Source organism: Triticum urartu, chromosome 4A, assembly GCF_056163025.1.
Source record: "Triticum urartu cultivar PI428250 chromosome 4A, HENAU_Tu73, whole genome shotgun sequence".
NCBI classification, from domain to species: Eukaryota; Viridiplantae; Streptophyta; class Magnoliopsida; order Poales; family Poaceae; genus Triticum; species Triticum urartu.
The window spans coordinates 7,050,589-7,069,395 of record NC_141876.1 but is presented as its reverse complement, the minus strand read 5'-3'; the positions used below and the strand labels follow the sequence as shown (position 1 = coordinate 7,069,395).

Sequence of the window (18,807 nt, the reverse complement as noted above, 5' to 3'; positions counted from 1 at the left end):
CAAGAAACCAAAGTTGTCGTTTCTAAAAGTTTGGGGCTGCGATGCTTATGTGAAAAAGCTTCAACCTGATAAGCTCGAACCCAAATCGGAGAAATGTGTCTTCATAGGATATCCAAAGGAAACTATTGGATACACCTTCTATCACAGATCCGAAGGAAAGACTTTTGTTGCTAAATTCGGAAACTTTCTGGAGAAGGAGTTTCTCTCGAAAGAAGTGAGTGGGAGGAAAGTAGAACTTGACGAGGTAACTGTACCTACTCCCTTATTGAAAAGTAGTACATCACAGAAAACTGTTTCTGTGACACCTACACCAGTCAGTGAGGAAGCTAATGATGATGATCATGAAACTTCAGAACAAGATACTACTGAACCTCGTAGATCAACCAGAGTAAGATCCGCACCAGAGTGGTACGGTAATCCTGTTCTGGAAGTCATGTTATTAGATCATGATGAACCTACGAACTATGAAGAAGCGATGGTGAGCCCAGATTCCGCAAAGTGGCTTGAAGCCATGAAATCTGAGATGGGATCCATGTATGAGAACAAAGTGTGGACTTTGGTTGACTTGCCCAATGATCGGCAAGCAATTGAGAATAAATGGATCTTCAAGAAGAAGACTGACGCTGACGGTAATATTACTGTCTACAAAGCTCGACTTGTCGCAAAAGGTTTTCGGCAAGTTCAAGGGATTGACTACGATGAGACCTTCTCACCCGTAGCGATGCTTAAGTCTGTCCGAATCATGTTAGCAATTGCCGCATTTTATGATTATGAAATTTGGCAGATGGATGTCAAAACTGCATTCCTGAATGGATTTCTGGAAGAAGAGTTGTATATGATGAAACCAGAAGGTTTTGTCGATCCAAAGGGAGCTACCAAAGTGTGCAAGCTCCAGCGATCCATTTATGGACTGGTGCAAGCCTCTCGGAGTTGGAATAAACGTTTTGATAGTGTGATCAAAGCATTTGGTTTTATACAGACTTTTGGAGAAGCCTGTATTTACAAGAAAGTGAGTGGGAGCTCTATAGCATTTCTGATATTATATGTGGATGACATATTGTTGATTGGAAATGATATAGAATTTCTGGATAGCATAAAAGGATACTTGAATAAGAGTTTTTCAATGAAAGACCTTGGTGAAGCTGCTTACATATTAGGCATTAAGATCTATAGAGATAGATCAAGACGCTTAATTGGACTTTCACAAACAACATACCTTGACAAAATTTTGAAGAAGTTCAAGATGGATCAAGCAAAGAAAGGATTCTTGCCTGTGTTACAAGGTGTGAAATTGAGTAAGACTCAATGCCCGACCATTGCAGAAGATAGAGAGAATATGAAAGATGTTCCCTATGCATCAGCAATAGGATCTATCATGTATGCAATGCTGTGTACCAGACCTGATGTGTGCCTTGCTATAAGTCTAGCAGGGAGGTACCAAAGTAATCCAAGAGTGGATCACTGGACAGCGGTCAAGAACATCCTGAAATACCTGAAAAGGACTAAGGATATGCTTCTCGTATATGGAGGTGACAAAGAGCTCGTCGTAAAAGGTTACGTTGATGCAAGCATTGACACTGATCCGGACAATTCTAAATCGCAAACCGGATACGTGTTTACATTAAACGGTGGAGCTGTCAGTTGGTGCAGTTCTAAACAAAGCGTCGTAGAGGAATCTACATGTGAAGCGGAGTACATAGCTGCTTCGGAAGCAGCAAACGAAGGAGTCTGGATGAAGGAGTTCATATCCGATCTAGGTGTCATACCTAGTGCATCGGGTCCAATGAAAATCTTTTGTGACAATACTGGTGCAATTGCCTTGGCAAAGGAATCCAGATTTCACAAGAGGACCAAGCACATCAAGAGACGCTTCAATTCCATCCGGGATCTAGTCCAGGTGGGAGACATAGAGATTTGCAAGATACATACGGATCTGAATGTTGTAGACCCATTGACTAAGCCTCTTCCACGAGCAAAACATGATCAGCACCAAGGCTCCATGGGTGTTAGAATCATTACGGTGTAATCTAGATTATTGACTCTAGTGCAAGTGGGAGACTGAAGTAAATATGCCCTAGAGGCAATAATAAAGTTATTATTTATTTCCTTATAATCATGATAAATGTTTATTATTCATGCTAGAATTGTATTAACCGGAAACATAATACATGTGTGAATACATAGACAAACAAAGTGTCACTAGTATGCCTCTACTTGACTAGCTCGTTAATCAAAGATGGTTATGTTTCCTAACCATGAACAATGAGTTGTTATTTGATTAACGAGGTCACATCATTAGTTGAATGATCTGATTGACATGACCCATTCCATTAGCTTAGCACCCGATCGTTTAGTATGTTGCTATTGCTTTCTTCATGACTTATACATGTTCCTATAACTATGAGATTATGCAACTCCCGTTTGCCGGAGGAACACTTTGGGTGCTACCAAACGTCACAACGTAACTGGGTGATTATAAAGGAGCATTACAGGTGTCTCCAAAGGTAGATGTTGGGTTGGCGTATTTCGAGATTAGGTTTTGTCACTCCGATTGTCGGAGAGGTATCTCTGGGCCCTCTCGGTAAAGCACATCACTTAAGCCTTGCAAGCATTGCAACTAAATGAGTTAGTTGCGGGATGATGTATTACAGAACGAGTAAAGAGACTTGCCGGTAACGAGATTGAACTAGGTACTAGAACACCGACGATCGAATCTCGGGCAAGTAACATACCGATGACAAAGGGAACAACGTATGTTGTTATGCGGTCTGACCGATAAAGAGCTTCGTAGAATATGTAGGAGCCAATATGGGCATCCAGGTCCCGCTACTGGTTATTGACCGAAGACGTGTCTCAGTCATGTCTACATTGTTCTCGAACCCGTAGGGTCCGCACGCTTAAGGTTACGATGACAGTTATATTATGAGTTTATGCATTTTGATGTACCGAAGGTTGTTCGGAGTCCCGGATGTGATCACGGACATGACGAGGAGTCTCGAAATGGTCGAGACATAAAGATTGATATATTGGAAGCCTATGTTTGGATATCGGAAGTGTTCCGGGTGAAATCGGAATTTTACCGGAGTACCGGGAAGGTTACCGGAACCCCCCGGGAGCTAAATGGGCCATGATGGGCCTTAGTGGAAAAGAGAAGAGGCAGCTCTACAAGGGCTGTGCGCCTCCCCCTTCCCCTAGTCCTATTAGGACTAGGAGAGGTGGCCGGCCCCCTCTCTCTCTTTTCCCCCTCCGCGAATCCTATTCCAACTAGGATTGGGGGGGATCCTACTCCCAGAGGGAGTAGGACTCTCCTGGCGCGCCACACCTTGGCCGGCCAGCCTCCCCCCTCTAGTCCTTTATATAGTGAGGCAGAGGCACCCTAGAACACACAAGTTGATCCACGTGATCTATTCCTTAGCCGTGTGCGGTGCCCCCTGCCACCATAGTCCTCGATAATACTGTAGCGGAGTTTAGGCGAAGCCCTGCTGCTGTAGTGCATCAAGATCGTCACCACGCCGTCGTGCTGACAGAACTCTTCCCCGACACTTTGCTGGATCGGAGTCCGGGGATCGTCATCGAGCTGAACGTGTGCTCGAACTCGGAGGTGCCGTAGTTTCGGTGCTTGATCGGTTGGATCGTGAAGACGTACGACTACTTCCTCTACGTTGTGTCAGCGCTTCCGCAGTCGGTCTGCGTTGGGTACGTAGACAACACTCTCCCCTCTCGTTGCTATGCATCACATGATCTTGCGTGTGCGTAGGAAATTTTTTGAAATTACTACGAAACCCAACAGTGGCATCCGAGCCTAGGCTATTTATGTTGATGTTATATGCACGAGTAGAACACAAGTGAGTTGTGGGCGATATAAGTCATACTGCCTACCAGCATGTCATACTTTGGTTCGGCGGCATTGTTGGACGAGACGACCCGGACCAACCTTACGCGTACGCTTACGCGAGACCGGTTCCCCCGACGTGCTTTGCACACAGGTGGCTTGCGGCGACTGTCTCTCCAACTTTAGTTGAACCGAGTATGGCTACGCCCGGTCCTTGCGATGGTTAAAACGGAGTCTATTTGACAAACTATCATTGTGGTTTTGATGCGTAGGTGAGATTGGTTCTTGCTTAAGCCCGTAGCAGCCACGTAAAACTTGCAACAACAAAGTAGAGGACGTCTAACTTGTTTTTGCAGGGCATGTTGTGATGTGATATGGTCAAGACATGATGCTGAATTTTATTGTATGAGATGATCATGTTTTGTAACCGAGTTATCGGCAACTGGCAGGAGCCTTATGGTTGTCGCTTTATTGTATGCAATGAAATCGCGATGTAATGCTTTACTTTATTACTATGCGGTAGTGATAGTCGTGGAAGCATAAGCTTGGCGAGACGACAACGATGCTACGATGGAGATCAAGGTGTCACGCCAGTGACGATGGTGGTCACGACGGTGCTTCGGAGATGGAGATCACAAGCACAAGATGATGATGGCCATATCATATCACTTATATTGATTGCATGTGATGTTTATCCTTTTATGCATCTTATCTTGCTTTGATTGACGGTAGCATTATAAGATGATCTCTCACTAAATTATCAAGAAGTGTTCTCCCTGAGTATGCACCGTTGCGAAAGTTCTTCGTGCTGAGACACCACGTGATGATCGGGTGTGATAGGTTCTACGTTCAAATACAACGGGTGCAAAACAGTTGCACACGCGGAATACTCAGGTTATACTTGACGAGCCAAGCATATACAGATATGGCCTCAGAACACGGAGACCGAAAGGTCGAGCGTGAATCATATAGTAGATATGATCAACATAACGATGTTCACCATTGAAAACTACTCCATCTCACGTGATGATCGGTTAAGGTTTAGTTGATTTGGATCACATGATCACTTAGAGGATTAGAGGGATGTCTATCTAAGTGGGAGTTCTTTAATTAACTTGATTAACTGAACTTAAATTTATCATGAAACTTAGTACCTGATTAGTATCTTGCTTGTTTATGTTTGATTGTAGATAGATGGCTCGTGCTGTTGTTCCATTGAATTTTAATGCGTTCCTTGAGAAAGCAAAGTTGAAAGATGATGGTAGCAATTACACGGACTGGGTCCGTAACTTGAGGATTATCCTCATTGCTGCACAGAAGAATTACGTCCTGGAAGCACCGCTGGGTGCCAGGCCTGCTGCAGGAGCAACGCCGGATGTTATGAACGTCTGGCAGAGCAAAGCTGATGAATCCTCAATAGTTCAGTGTGCCATGCTTTACGGCTTAGAATCGGGACTTCAACGACGTTTTGAACGTCATGGAGCATATGAGATGTTTCAGGAGTCGAAGTTAATATTTCAAGCAAATGCCCGGATTGAGAGATATGAAGTCTCCAATAAGTTCTATAGCTGCAAGATGGAGGAGAACAGTTCTGTCAGTGAGCATATACTCAAAATGTCTGGGTATAATAATCACTTGATTCAATTGGGAGTTAATCTTCCAGATGATAGCATCATTGACAGAATTCTTCAATCACTGCCACCAAGCTACAAGAGCTTCGTGATGAACTATAATATGCAAGGGATGAACAAGACTATTCCGGAGCTCTTCGCGATGCTGAAAGCTGCGGAGGTAGAAATCAAGAAGGAGCATCAAGTGTTGATGGTCAATAAGACCACTAGTTTCAAGAAAAAGGGCAAAGGGAATAAGAAGGGGAACTTCAAAAAGAGCGGCAAGCAAGTTGCTACTCAAGAGAAGAAACCCAAACCTGGACCTAAGCCTGAAACTGAGTGCTTCTATTGCAAGTAGACTGATCACTGGAAGCGGAACTACCCCAAGTATTTGGCGGATAAGAAGGATGGCAAGGTGAACAAAGGTATATGTGATATACATGTTATTGATGTGTACCTTACTAATGCTCGCAGTAGCACCTGGGTATTTGATACTGGTTATGTTGCTAATATTTGCAACTCGAAACAGGGACTACGGATCAAGCGAAGATTGGTTAAGGACGAGGTGACGATGCGCGTGGGAAACGGTTCCAAAGTCGATGTGATCGCAGTCGGCACGCTACCTCTACATCTACCTTCGGGATTAGTATTAGACCTAAATAATTGTTATTTGGTGTCAGCGTTAAGCATGAACATTATATCTGGATCTTGTTTGATGCGAGACGGTTATTCATTCAAATCAGAGAATAATGGTTGTTCTATTTATATGAGTAATATCTTTTATGGTCATGCACCCTTGAAGAGTGGTCTATTCTTGTTGGATCTCGATAGTAGTAACACACATATTCATAATGTTGAAGCCAAAAGATGCAGAGTTGATAATGATAGTGTGACTTATTTGTGGCACTGCCGTTTAGGTCATATTGGTGTAAAGCGCATGAAGAAACTCCATTCTGATGGACTTTTGGAACCACTTGATTATGAATCACTTGGTACTTGCGAACCATGCCTCATAGGCAAGATGACCAAAACGCCGTTCTCCGGTACTATGGAGAGAGCAACAGATTTGTTGGAAATCATACATACAGATGTATGTGGTCCGATGAATATTGAGGCTCGTGGCGGATATCGTTATTTTCTCACCTTCACAGATGATTTAAGCAGATATGGGTATATCTACTTAATGAAACATAAGTCTGAAACATTTGAAAAGTTCAAAGAATTTCAGAGTGAAGTTGAAAATCATCGTACCAAGAAAATAAAGTTTCTACGATCTGATCGTGGAGGAGAATATTTGAGTTATGAGTTTGGTGTACATTTTAAAAATTGTGGAATAGTTTCGCAACTCACGCCACCCGGAACACCTCAGCGTAATGGTGTGTCCGAACGTCGTAATCGTACTTTACTGGATATGGTGCGATCTATGATGTCTCTTACTGATTTACCGCTATCGTTTTGGGGATATGCTCTAGAGACGGCCGCATTCACGTTAAATAGGGCACCATCAAAATCCGTTGAGACGACGCCTTATGAACTGTGGTTTGGCAAGAAACCAAAGTTGTCGTTTCTAAAAGTTTGGGGCTGCGATGCTTATGTGAAAAAGCTTCAACCTGATAAGCTCGAACCCAAATCGGAGAAATGTGTCTTCATAGGATATCCAAAGGAAACTATTGGATACACCTTCTATCACAGATCCGAAGGAAAGACTTTTGTTGCTAAATTCGGAAACTTTCTGGAGAAGGAGTTTCTCTCGAAAGAAGTGAGTGGGAGGAAAGTAGAACTTGACGAGGTAACTGTACCTACTCCCTTATTGAAAAGTAGTACATCACAGAAAACTGTTTCTGTGACACCTACACCAGTCAGTGAGGAAGCTAATGATGATGATCATGAAACTTCAGAACAAGATACTACTGAACCTCGTAGATCAACCAGAGTAAGATCCGCACCAGAGTGGTACGGTAATCCTGTTCTGGAAGTCATGTTATTAGATCATGATGAACCTACGAACTATGAAGAAGCGATGGTGAGCCCAGATTCCGCAAAGTGGCTTGAAGCCATGAAATCTGAGATGGGATCCATGTATGAGAACAAAGTGTGGACTTTGGTTGACTTGCCCAATGATCGGCAAGCAATTGAGAATAAATGGATCTTCAAGAAGAAGACTGACGCTGACGGTAATATTACTGTCTACAAAGCTCGACTTGTCGCAAAAGGTTTTCGGCAAGTTCAAGGGATTGACTACGATGAGACCTTCTCACCCGTAGCGATGCTTAAGTCTGTCCGAATCATGTTAGCAATTGCCGCATTTTATGATTATGAAATTTGGCAGATGGATGTCAAAACTGCATTCCTGAATGGATTTCTGGAAGAAGAGTTGTATATGATGAAACCAGAAGGTTTTGTCGATCCAAAGGGAGCTACCAAAGTGTGCAAGCTCCAGCGATCCATTTATGGACTGGTGCAAGCCTCTCGGAGTTGGAATAAACGTTTTGATAGTGTGATCAAAGCATTTGGTTTTATACAGACTTTTGGAGAAGCCTGTATTTACAAGAAAGTGAGTGGGAGCTCTATAGCATTTCTGATATTATATGTGGATGACATATTGTTGATTGGAAATGATATAGAATTTCTGGATAGCATAAAAGGATACTTGAATAAGAGTTTTTCAATGAAAGACCTTGGTGAAGCTGCTTACATATTAGGCATTAAGATCTATAGAGATAGATCAAGACGCTTAATTGGACTTTCACAAACAACATACCTTGACAAAATTTTGAAGAAGTTCAAGATGGATCAAGCAAAGAAAGGATTCTTGCCTGTGTTACAAGGTGTGAAATTGAGTAAGACTCAATGCCCGACCATTGCAGAAGATAGAGAGAATATGAAAGATGTTCCCTATGCATCAGCAATAGGATCTATCATGTATGCAATGCTGTGTACCAGACCTGATGTGTGCCTTGCTATAAGTCTAGCAGGGAGGTACCAAAGTAATCCAAGAGTGGATCACTGGACAGCGGTCAAGAACATCCTGAAATACCTGAAAAGGACTAAGGATATGCTTCTCGTATATGGAGGTGACAAAGAGCTCGTCGTAAAAGGTTACGTTGATGCAAGCATTGACACTGATCCGGACAATTCTAAATCGCAAACCGGATACGTGTTTACATTAAACGGTGGAGCTGTCAGTTGGTGCAGTTCTAAACAAAGCGTCGTAGAGGAATCTACATGTGAAGCGGAGTACATAGCTGCTTCGGAAGCAGCAAACGAAGGAGTCTGGATGAAGGAGTTCATATCCGATCTAGGTGTCATACCTAGTGCATCGGGTCCAATGAAAATCTTTTGTGACAATACTGGTGCAATTGCCTTGGCAAAGGAATCCAGATTTCACAAGAGGACCAAGCACATCAAGAGACGCTTCAATTCCATCCGGGATCTAGTCCAGGTGGGAGACATAGAGATTTGCAAGATACATACGGATCTGAATGTTGTAGACCCATTGACTAAGCCTCTTCCACGAGCAAAACATGATCAGCACCAAGGCTCCATGGGTGTTAGAATCATTACGGTGTAATCTAGATTATTGACTCTAGTGCAAGTGGGAGACTGAAGTAAATATGCCCTAGAGGCAATAATAAAGTTATTATTTATTTCCTTATAATCATGATAAATGTTTATTATTCATGCTAGAATTGTATTAACCGGAAACATAATACATGTGTGAATACATAGACAAACAAAGTGTCACTAGTATGCCTCTACTTGACTAGCTCGTTAATCAAAGATGGTTATGTTTCCTAACCATGAACAATGAGTTGTTATTTGATTAACGAGGTCACATCATTAGTTGAATGATCTGATTGACATGACCCATTCCATTAGCTTAGCACCCGATCGTTTAGTATGTTGCTATTGCTTTCTTCATGACTTATACATGTTCCTATAACTATGAGATTATGCAACTCCCGTTTGCCGGAGGAACACTTTGGGTGCTACCAAACGTCACAACGTAACTGGGTGATTATAAAGGAGCATTACAGGTGTCTCCAAAGGTAGATGTTGGGTTGGCGTATTTCGAGATTAGGTTTTGTCACTCCGATTGTCGGAGAGGTATCTCTGGGCCCTCTCGGTAATGCACATCACTTAAGCCTTGCAAGCATTGCAACTAAATGAGTTAGTTGCGGGATGATGTATTACAGAACGAGTAAAGAGACTTGCCGGTAACGAGATTGAACTAGGTACTGGAACACCGACGATCGAATCTCGGGCAAGTAACATACCGATGACAAAGGGAACGACGTATGTTGTTATGCGGTCTGACCGATAAAGATCTTCGTAGAATATGTAGGAGCCAATATGGGCATCCAGGTCCCGCTACTGGTTATTGACCGAAGATGTGTCTCAGTCATGTCTACATTGTTCTCGAACCCGTAGGGTCCGCACGCTTAAGGTTACGATGACAGTTATATTATGAGTTTATGCATTTTGATGTACCGAAGGTTGTTCGGAGTCCCGGATGTGATCACGGACATGACGAGGAGTCTCGAAATGGTCAAGACATAAAGATTGATATATTGGAAGCCTATGTTTGGATATCGGAAGTGTTCCCGGTGAAATCGGAATTTTACCGGAGTACCGGGAAGGTTACCGGAACCCCCCGGGAGCTAAATGGGCCATGATGGGCCTTAGTGGAAAAGAGAAGAGGCAGCCCTACATGGGCTGTGCGCCTCCCCCTTCCCCTAGTCCTATTAGGACTAGGAGAGGTGGCCGGCCCTCTCTCTCTCTTTTCCCCCTCCGCGAATCCTATTCCAACTAGGATTGGGGGGGGGGGGGAATCCTACTCCCAGAGGGAGTAGGACTCTCCTGGCGCGCCACACCTTGGCCGGCCAGCCTCCCCCCCCTCTAGTCCTTTATATACTGAGGCAGAGGCACCCTAGAACACACAAGTTGATCCACGTGATCTATTCCTTAGCCGTGTGCGGTGCCCCCTGCCACCATAGTCCTCGATAATACTGTAGCGGAGTTTAGGCGAAGCCCTGCTGCTGTAGTGCATCAAGATCGTCACCACGCCGTCGTGCTGACGGAACTCTTCCCCGACACTTTGCTGGACCGGAGTCCGGGGATCGTCATCGAGCTGAACGTGTGCTCGAACTCGGAGGTGCCGTAGTTTCGGTGCTTGATCGGTTGGATCGTGAAGACGTACGACTACTTCCTCTACGTTGTGTCAGCGCTTCCGCAGTCGGTCTGCGTTGGGTACGTAGAAAACACTCTCCCCTCTCGTTGCTATGCATCACATGATCTTGCGTGTGCGTAGGAAATTTTTTGAAATTACTACGAAACCCAACACCATAATGTAATATTACACTCATCAAAGTCATGTCAGCTCGTTGGCTCTATCGCGTGTTATCAGGCAACATGTTTTTCTAGTTTGTTTTACAAACCCGTCGTTTTTTAATTATATGTATAATTAACTTTTTATGTCCTCATCATAATGCCAGGCACGGCCCATCTAACCACGTGAGGGGCCCCACAGGCGGGCTATCTTCCCGGCAGCGCTACACCAGCCCATTTTGCTAGGTTCACATCGATCTTTCCGCTTTTCTCGTTTCGCTTTCCAAATCCCTAGCCCTCCCTCTCTATTTGCGCATCCAAATCTCGACGGCGAAAGCATGACAGCGAGCTGGGCGTCGGGCGGCGGCGGCAAGAAGAGCTGTGGCGACCGCAAGTTAGGTAGAACCCTGGGTCCTGCAAGCAGGTGGGCCGGATTCAGTGGCACAGGAGGCAGCGGCGGCGGATCTAGTGGAACAGGGGACGGGGGTTTCGTGGGCGGCGGCGGGCCGGGAGAACCCACGGCTAGGGTTTCTTCAGTGCTACACTTTGGTGGCAAAAAGGTAAGTTCTTCACCGTTGTTCTTTACATCCCAGCATTATCGCCCATAATTCATCACCTGTGGCCATGACAAGCTTCATCTATGTGGTCATCAGGAAACTCCTAGTGGCCGTGTCTGCATAGATGCAGACAATTTTGGCAGCGCACTCGGGGGATGTGTGTTTCAGGTTAGTCTACTGACCATGATCTTCAAACTAGTACTGCTATTGCGGTCAAGCTGCAAAAAAGTTCAGTGTTTAACGCTTGCAGCGACTAGTTCAGTTATAAAATGACTTGACTTGCTGATGATTTATTTAGGATGATATCACTTCTGAGTATGTTGAATGGGTTGATGGGGAGTGGGATAGCAAAGCAAAGTCAGTCATTAAGTATCTTGCCATGAAGAACAAGAAACTGGAGACTAAGATTACAGAATATGAAGCTGAAATTAAAAGGAATGAGAAAGAAAAGAGGGCAATGGTTAAGATGCACAAGGAGATATTGCTCTATAGGGATAGGATTTTAGGATTTGGAGGTCTTCTGTATCTTGGCCTGCTTGCCATTATGATTGTTGTCATAGTTAGCAAGTAGATTGTTCATAAAGTTATTGACATCATTGTAATTGACATGATGAAATGATACTGAATTATTTGCTATTCAGTTTATGGGCAAAGTGTAACAGAGATTGCAGCATAAATAACATGGGGCCATCATGATTGGTAGACAGTGCACTTTTGGCATGTTCTATATTTGGCAGACAATGCACTTTTGGCATGTCCTGTATTTGACAGACAATGCACTTTTGGCATGTTCTATATTTGGTATGTGATGCACATGGGCACATCACCTAGCAACACTACTGATTTATGTAGCAGACTAGTTCATTGTCTTGTTGCAACATAGGAGCAACATCTAGCAGCTTCCATGCAACACTGAAGCAAAGCAACAATACCTATTCAATAATCAGAAATTTAACTGAACTTGGCACTTAGGGTGAGCAGTAGATATTCAGTTCTTCAGCCACAAAGAACCCGATCAAACCGTACCGATTGCATAACTTATATACTTACATATAAAAGCATACCTAACCAACATCAAACCCAAAATAATGTTAACTTATATGCTGAAACATATAACAGCATACCTAACTTAATATAACCAGCAGCTTCCTCCTCCTTCAGCAAATGTGCCCATCTTCACTTCTTCAGAAATTTGAGGCGGCATGAGCGGCGCACCACACACGGAGAAGCCTTCTTCTTGACCACCGTTCTGTTGGACAGCTGCGCCACCTGATCCTGAGCCACCTCCTCTGCTTCCACCTTCACTATGTTAGGGAGGAGGGGAAGGAGCTCGACGTCGATGGGCATTGTCTTGCCACCCTCGACGGCGACCGGCGCTACCATCTGCACAGCGTCCTCCTTGCCCTCCTCGTGCTCATCAGGGATGACCAGTACCTCCTCCACGTCGTCCTCCACGACGTCAGAGCCGAATGGCAGCACTGGCTTCGACACATGGCGGACCTAGTAGTCCGGGGTGACGGGCGCAGGGACAGCGAGATCGACGTCGACGCGGCCCGCCCTCGACGCGACACGTGCTGAATCTGGCCGCAGCATCATGGTGGTGGAGCGGTACATCCACCACCTTGCGCGCTGAACAGGGGAGTCGCTCAGCGTGGCCTCTCGCATTGCCCACACGAGTAGGACAGCCGGCGGGACACCGCGGCCGTAGGGGAAGGCGCGCTTCTTCTCAGCGTCGGTGAGGACTTTGACGAGGCCACACGCGTGGTTGACCAACATCTCCGTGCTGGGGAACCAGCCGCACACCTCCATCAACTGCGCGCGCCACCCCTCGTCATCACCGGCGAGGTCCACCATCGCTCTCTGCCAGCCGAGGCTTCTCTCCATGGAGGCAGTTGCAGCGGTCGCCGGCGAGGGTATTCTCGATCTACTGTAGGTGGGGATAAGAGGGGAGTTTGAACCGGCGCCCGTGGGAGGTGGGTGAGTGTGTGGTGGGGAGGAGAGTGTTAAGTTACTTATTTAATGGCATTTAGGACGTGGGCAGGGGAAACGTACAATAATATTCTTTCTACCTCCCGCCCCGGTCATTACACAGTAAAGAATTTTTTTGATTTTTGTTTACAGGGAAACATCTTACTTTATTTAAACAAAGACTGGGATCTCGTCTGCTAATACACTAAGGATACAATCAGGGGGCCAAAGCCTCCAAGTATGAGCCGGCCGATTAACACAGTAAATATTTGAAGCAAGTGTTCTACTCTTGTTCCTTCTCCACTTTTCTGCACCTGATAGAAGACAAGCTAAGTTAATGAATGATACAAACTTTAATAATCCACAATGCATACAAACACTTACTTCTCATTTAGTTTGCATTTCTTGCTACGTCTAGTGTGTCCTACCAATTTGCAAGCGCCGCACCGGGTTTTCAACTCATCAAAAGAGAGTGGTCTACCATTTTTCGAGACAGGGCAGCTCTCATCTGCCTTTGTTGCACCTTTGCTTGACACTTTCATAGGATCTTTAACCTCAATCATGTTGCCTTCACCACCGTCCACATATTCAACTGCACACTTACTGATGTCATTTGTTTGCTTCAACAAATTTTCCTCTAGCAGATCATACTCATGACTCTTAGCTATCACAGCCTTCAAACTCTCCTGTAACTGATCCCACAAAGCAGGGTGTTTGCATGCCGCATGCATAGCTTCAGACGCTAACACACTGACCTGGCTATATTTCATTCTTTCCCCGGCCCCAGTCCAACCAAATCCCAACAGATCGCTTGTGCGCCTCGCGGGCAGTCCCAACCTTGCTTCTTTCGTGAACCGAATAAGAACTAAACACTTTGGTATTTCAGATATGTTCAAGTGCTTCAGTACATGGAATATGTGCTTGCAAGGTAGACCCTTTCGAATCATTCTTCTGCAGCTGCACCTTATAGTTTCTACGGAATTTACTGGTGTATACTCCACCCAAAAACGGCGCTTGCGGTTATTCTTCCAGGCCACGATGTACTGCTGTGATCCGTCTCCCAGCTTAATTTCTACAATCTCCATGCCGTCAATTTTTCTAAGATCATCCTGCAACATATAGAAGTTTGCTGGAGTGAAGACGTGAGAAGCAGCTATCTCAAGTTCCCTCGAGCTAGTAACTGGCACCGGTAAACTCTGTGAGGCCGTGCAGACATCTCGCGCCTTGTTTTCACGGATACGCACAACGGCGTTCTCATAGTGCAAAATCATATCCACCAGGGTCATTTCACCGTCTAGGTGGAGGTGAAGGCATGAGTTCAGGCTTTCACTCCGCTGGTTGCTTTTCATGCCAAGCCAAAACCCCTCTGTTAGATATGCCGCGGCCCACAGTCTTCTCTTCTTATACATCCGCCTCAACCATGTTACAGTTTTTTCCGACTGCCCTTTTTTGGAAAATGCGTGCCATCTCTCCTCAAACGTTGCCGTGGACGTGCTGTAGTACAGAAGAGTTCAAAACTCCTTCAAGGACTTGTGACTGAGGTGAATCTTCATATTTTTCTCTATGTGCCACGTACATATACGGTGCCACACGTCTGGCAAGACTTTGCGAATTGCCTTGATCATCGCAGCGTCGGCGTCTGTGATTACACTCTTAGGCATCTTTTGACACATGGACCTCAAAAACGTCTGCAAAAGCCACACGTATGTCTCCTCGGTCTCGTCCGAAACTGTGGCACAACCAAAAACAGTGGTCTTCCGGTGATTGTTAAGACCAACAAAAGGTATGAATGGCATACCATAGCGGTTCATCTTGTACGTGCTGTCAAATACAAGCACGTCGCCGAAGTCCTCATAGTCATGACGAGAATGGGAGTCGCACCAGAACATCCTATTCAAATGTCCTTCCTTATCTAGCCTGTACTCGAAAAAGAAGCTAGGATCCCTCTGTTTCCTACTGGCCATGATGCCTATGGCTGTGGCAGCATCACCTTTTGAAAGCAGCTTCCTCTTCTCCTTGGCGCAAAGGTTGTATATTTCATGCCTGGTAAAACCAACACCGCCGTACCATACATGCTTGCTGATGAAGCAATCCATCATGTCGTGAATTCTAATCCCTGCAGCTCCCATGGACATTATCTCATGCTTCTGGTACTCTTTGATTTTTCTGTGGGACCAAAGAAAAGGTACCTCGTCCGGTCCTGCCAACATATGGCTATGCTTGTCCTCAAAACTTTCAACATACCAAACCCCATGCTTTTGGTCAAGCTTGAAGGTCAGGTGCGCTTCGCAAAAGCAGTGTGTCTCGGCTCTGAGCCTACGGCTGTGTCCTTCCTCGGTTAGCAACTTGCTGTCACGTTTCCCTTGTCTTGAACAAACAAACCGCCTATAACGCATATGACGTGACTCTGTTTTGCTATACTTGACCTTATTCTTTCTAATGCTGAAACCATTATCTCTAGCATAGCTGTTGTAGAAATCATACGCAGCATCGTGAGACGTAAAGGTCATTTCCATTATCTGCATGAACATATCCCTCTTATCATCTGCACTGGCAGTATCTTGGACATTCTTTGCACCATCATCTTGTGTCACCTACACAATCAAACCACAGCCATGAAAACAGATTTCTATGGTTTAACATTACTTACTTCCATAGAACATTGATTACAAACATACCTCACTCATGATGACCGACGACTCAGACTCCCCAGAACCAGGTGCATCTAATGATTCGTCGTTAAGGCATGTCTCCACGTCGGATTCACCGTAATAGTCGTACGCATTATGACATTCGGAAATGAACTGAAAAATACAACACAAATACATAATTACTTATCATATAATATTCCAGAAGAAATTCGATTTGCATGCCAACAAAGTTTTTCACTTACGTACCTGACTAATGTAATCTTCATTCGAGAGCTCCGAGTTGTTTTCCTGATCATCATCAAGCTCATGGATCTATAAATTTTCAACACAAAGATTTAGTATTGTCAGATGCCACCAAAAAATTACAACATGACAATGCCACTCACATTAAGATCGTCCCATTCGTTCCCATTCTCTGACCGATCTTCACGATCTGAATTTTCATCATCTGACCAATCTTCTATCCAGTCTTTCATCAGTTCTCCAAACTACATGTCTACCATGATATCAGTTAACTCCTCTTCCGCCATTTCCTACAACCAATAATATGTATCATCACATGTGCAAACATTATCAATGATGAAATATAAAACACATAGCACACGATCACAGATGTTATGTAAACAACCGCAACCGAGGCCATTCAGATCTGCCAAACTTAGTAAGGAAGATGGCCACGCCACCCGCCGTGATCACTTTCAATCGCGAGGAACTGCACGATCTCAAAACCTAGCTAGATCTGTGATTACCTCTGCCGCCGGATACCTAGGTTAGCCGCCACATCAAATAACGATACTGGTGGTGCGCACAGCCGACGGCAACCGACGCTACGTGAACCCAGATCACGAGGAGCGGCACTACCGGAACAAGATCCACGATCGCATGCGCCGCCGAGTAGCTAGGTTAACCACTGCCACTGGCGCGGCGGCAGTTCGTTCGATGTTGCCGCGAGCGAGACTAGAGGGGGGACGTGGGATGCGGTACCTGTGCGCGATCGTTGGAGATTCACGACGTTGTCGCGCCCGCTGTCCGACAAGATCGTCGGCGACGAGATAGCCGCCGGTGGAGATCTACTACTTATGGAGCCGCGTCAATGCTCGCGAGATTAATGGAGCTGCTCGCGTGAATGATTGGAATCGGCAGGTCTTACGTGGACGTGGGGTCGTGTCTATGTTTTTTTTCGGACCAGGGTACTGTACGTATACGGGCTGGGTTATACAGGGCTAGACAGGGCTTGAATCTGGGCTGCGGCGGGCCAGGAAAAAAACAAATTCGCGGGGACAAAAATACCCCTCCAAAATTAGGTTAGAGGGGAGCACTGGAGCAGGGCTCATGTGGCGAAGGCGGGGCAGAGCTGAATCACCATATTCCTCCCTGTCAGTAGCTACTAGACGAGTATGCGGAGTCCACCGAGGGATGTGGAGTGGAGCCGACCGAAGTGACCAGTTGTAGTACTCAAGTAAGATAGGGTATTTGATAAAAACTGCATACTGTGACAGAGAGATGTGGAGTGGAGCCGGGTGAAGTGACCGGACGGAGTCTCTTTTGGCAGGTGCGAATAGTTCTGTCTGCTTTTTTTTAGAAGTCCGACTGCCATAGTTCATAGTAGTAGTAGGAGATTATACTTACATCTAAACCAAAAGATGTGTGATGACAACAAATATGCGTGGGTCCGTGTTATTAGGGAATCATTTCGAGTTTATTCATCTGTGTTGCAAGATGTTTTGCTCTAGTACGTGTGGAGTTATTTAATCAAGTAATTGTTGACATATGACATTAGAGCATTATTCATGTGTGAACAAGAGAAACAGAAGAAGAAGATGTTGCTTCCAATGACTAGTACTCCCTCCGTTCTAAAATAGATGACCTAACTTTATACTAACTTAGTATAAAATTAGATCATCTATTTTAGAACGAAGGAAGTAGTAGGAAAGGAACAGAAGTAGACGTGTGGACTAGCTGGCCATCAGATAGATCACAGGTACATCCATTTCGTGCATGCTCCCAAATACGGTCGTAGGAGACTAGACTGGCACGAGACGACTTATCAGTAGTCTTTCCTTTCCTGCAGGTCATAATCAATAATCCTAGACGCTATACGGGCATCTCAGCGCTAATTAATCTCTGCCCTTTCTGATTTTCATGGGATGGGCCCCGCCTCACTCCTAATATTCAATTAAAAAACGAGCTTTGCTACATCAACGGACTACGGGGCCTTACGGGGCTTGGCACCCACCCCCACCAGTTAGAATCAGGAGGGCCGATTAATTAGGAGGAAAGGTTAATTAGCCCAATTAGAAAAGGACAAATCAGCAGATCCGTAAAAGCCTGTTGATTTATCCCGTGTGTGTAGCATTTTTGTTAAAAACCTGCCAACTATGCACAGCCCGTTGATTCCGTAACCATGAGCCCGTGCGTGTAACATTGCCGGGTCATAATGCTCTAACACGACGATTTACCAGCAGTGATCTGTATACGGTAATCCGTAATCTACAGTAACTAGTGACAATGCCAAATTGAAAGAGTAGCAAGCTTTATTTACACGTAAAATAATGCTATATACATTTAAGTGAGCCTTCCAAATCGAGATAATCTGGCCCAAATGATTATGGGTGGCGCCTATCATCGAAGATCGAACAGTGTCAGACATTCCACCTTTACAAACAGATCAGCGCTACACTTCCGGAGAGGAGTTACCGAATCATAGAACTTACTAGAAGAAAACAAGTAGGTAGCTGAAATCAGGAGGACCGGAGATGAACCAAGCGCAACAAGTCACGGCATGCGAGCCGCTGCCACGGGCCTTCGTCTGCTGCCCTGGACAGCCAGATGACCGCGGCGCACGCCTCCGCCAGGCCCAT

The 18,807-nt window shown here is 45.1% G+C and overlaps 2 protein-coding genes across 2 annotated transcripts; both read right to left on the bottom strand.

Moving 5' to 3' along the window:
• Positions 1 to 13,675: 13,675 nt before the first annotated feature.
• Positions 13,676 to 14,681, bottom strand: LOC147974327 (protein FAR1-RELATED SEQUENCE 9-like). The gene has a single exon (XM_087519443.1). It carries the CDS (start codon positions 14,642 to 14,644, stop codon positions 13,676 to 13,678), a length of 969 nt encoding a protein of 322 aa, XP_087375569.1. The 5' UTR covers positions 14,645 to 14,681.
• A 125-nt stretch (positions 14,682 to 14,806) lies between these two features.
• On the bottom strand, positions 14,807 to 16,422 carry LOC125519092 (protein FAR1-RELATED SEQUENCE 5-like). Its single transcript, XM_087520008.1, has 4 exons — positions 16,333 to 16,422; positions 16,193 to 16,258; positions 15,974 to 16,099; positions 14,807 to 15,889 (listed from the first exon to the last, which is right to left on the bottom strand). Exons 1-4 carry the CDS (start codon positions 16,420 to 16,422, stop codon positions 14,807 to 14,809), a joined length of 1,365 nt encoding a protein of 454 aa, XP_087376134.1.
• Between the last annotated feature and the right edge of the window lie 2,385 nt (positions 16,423 to 18,807).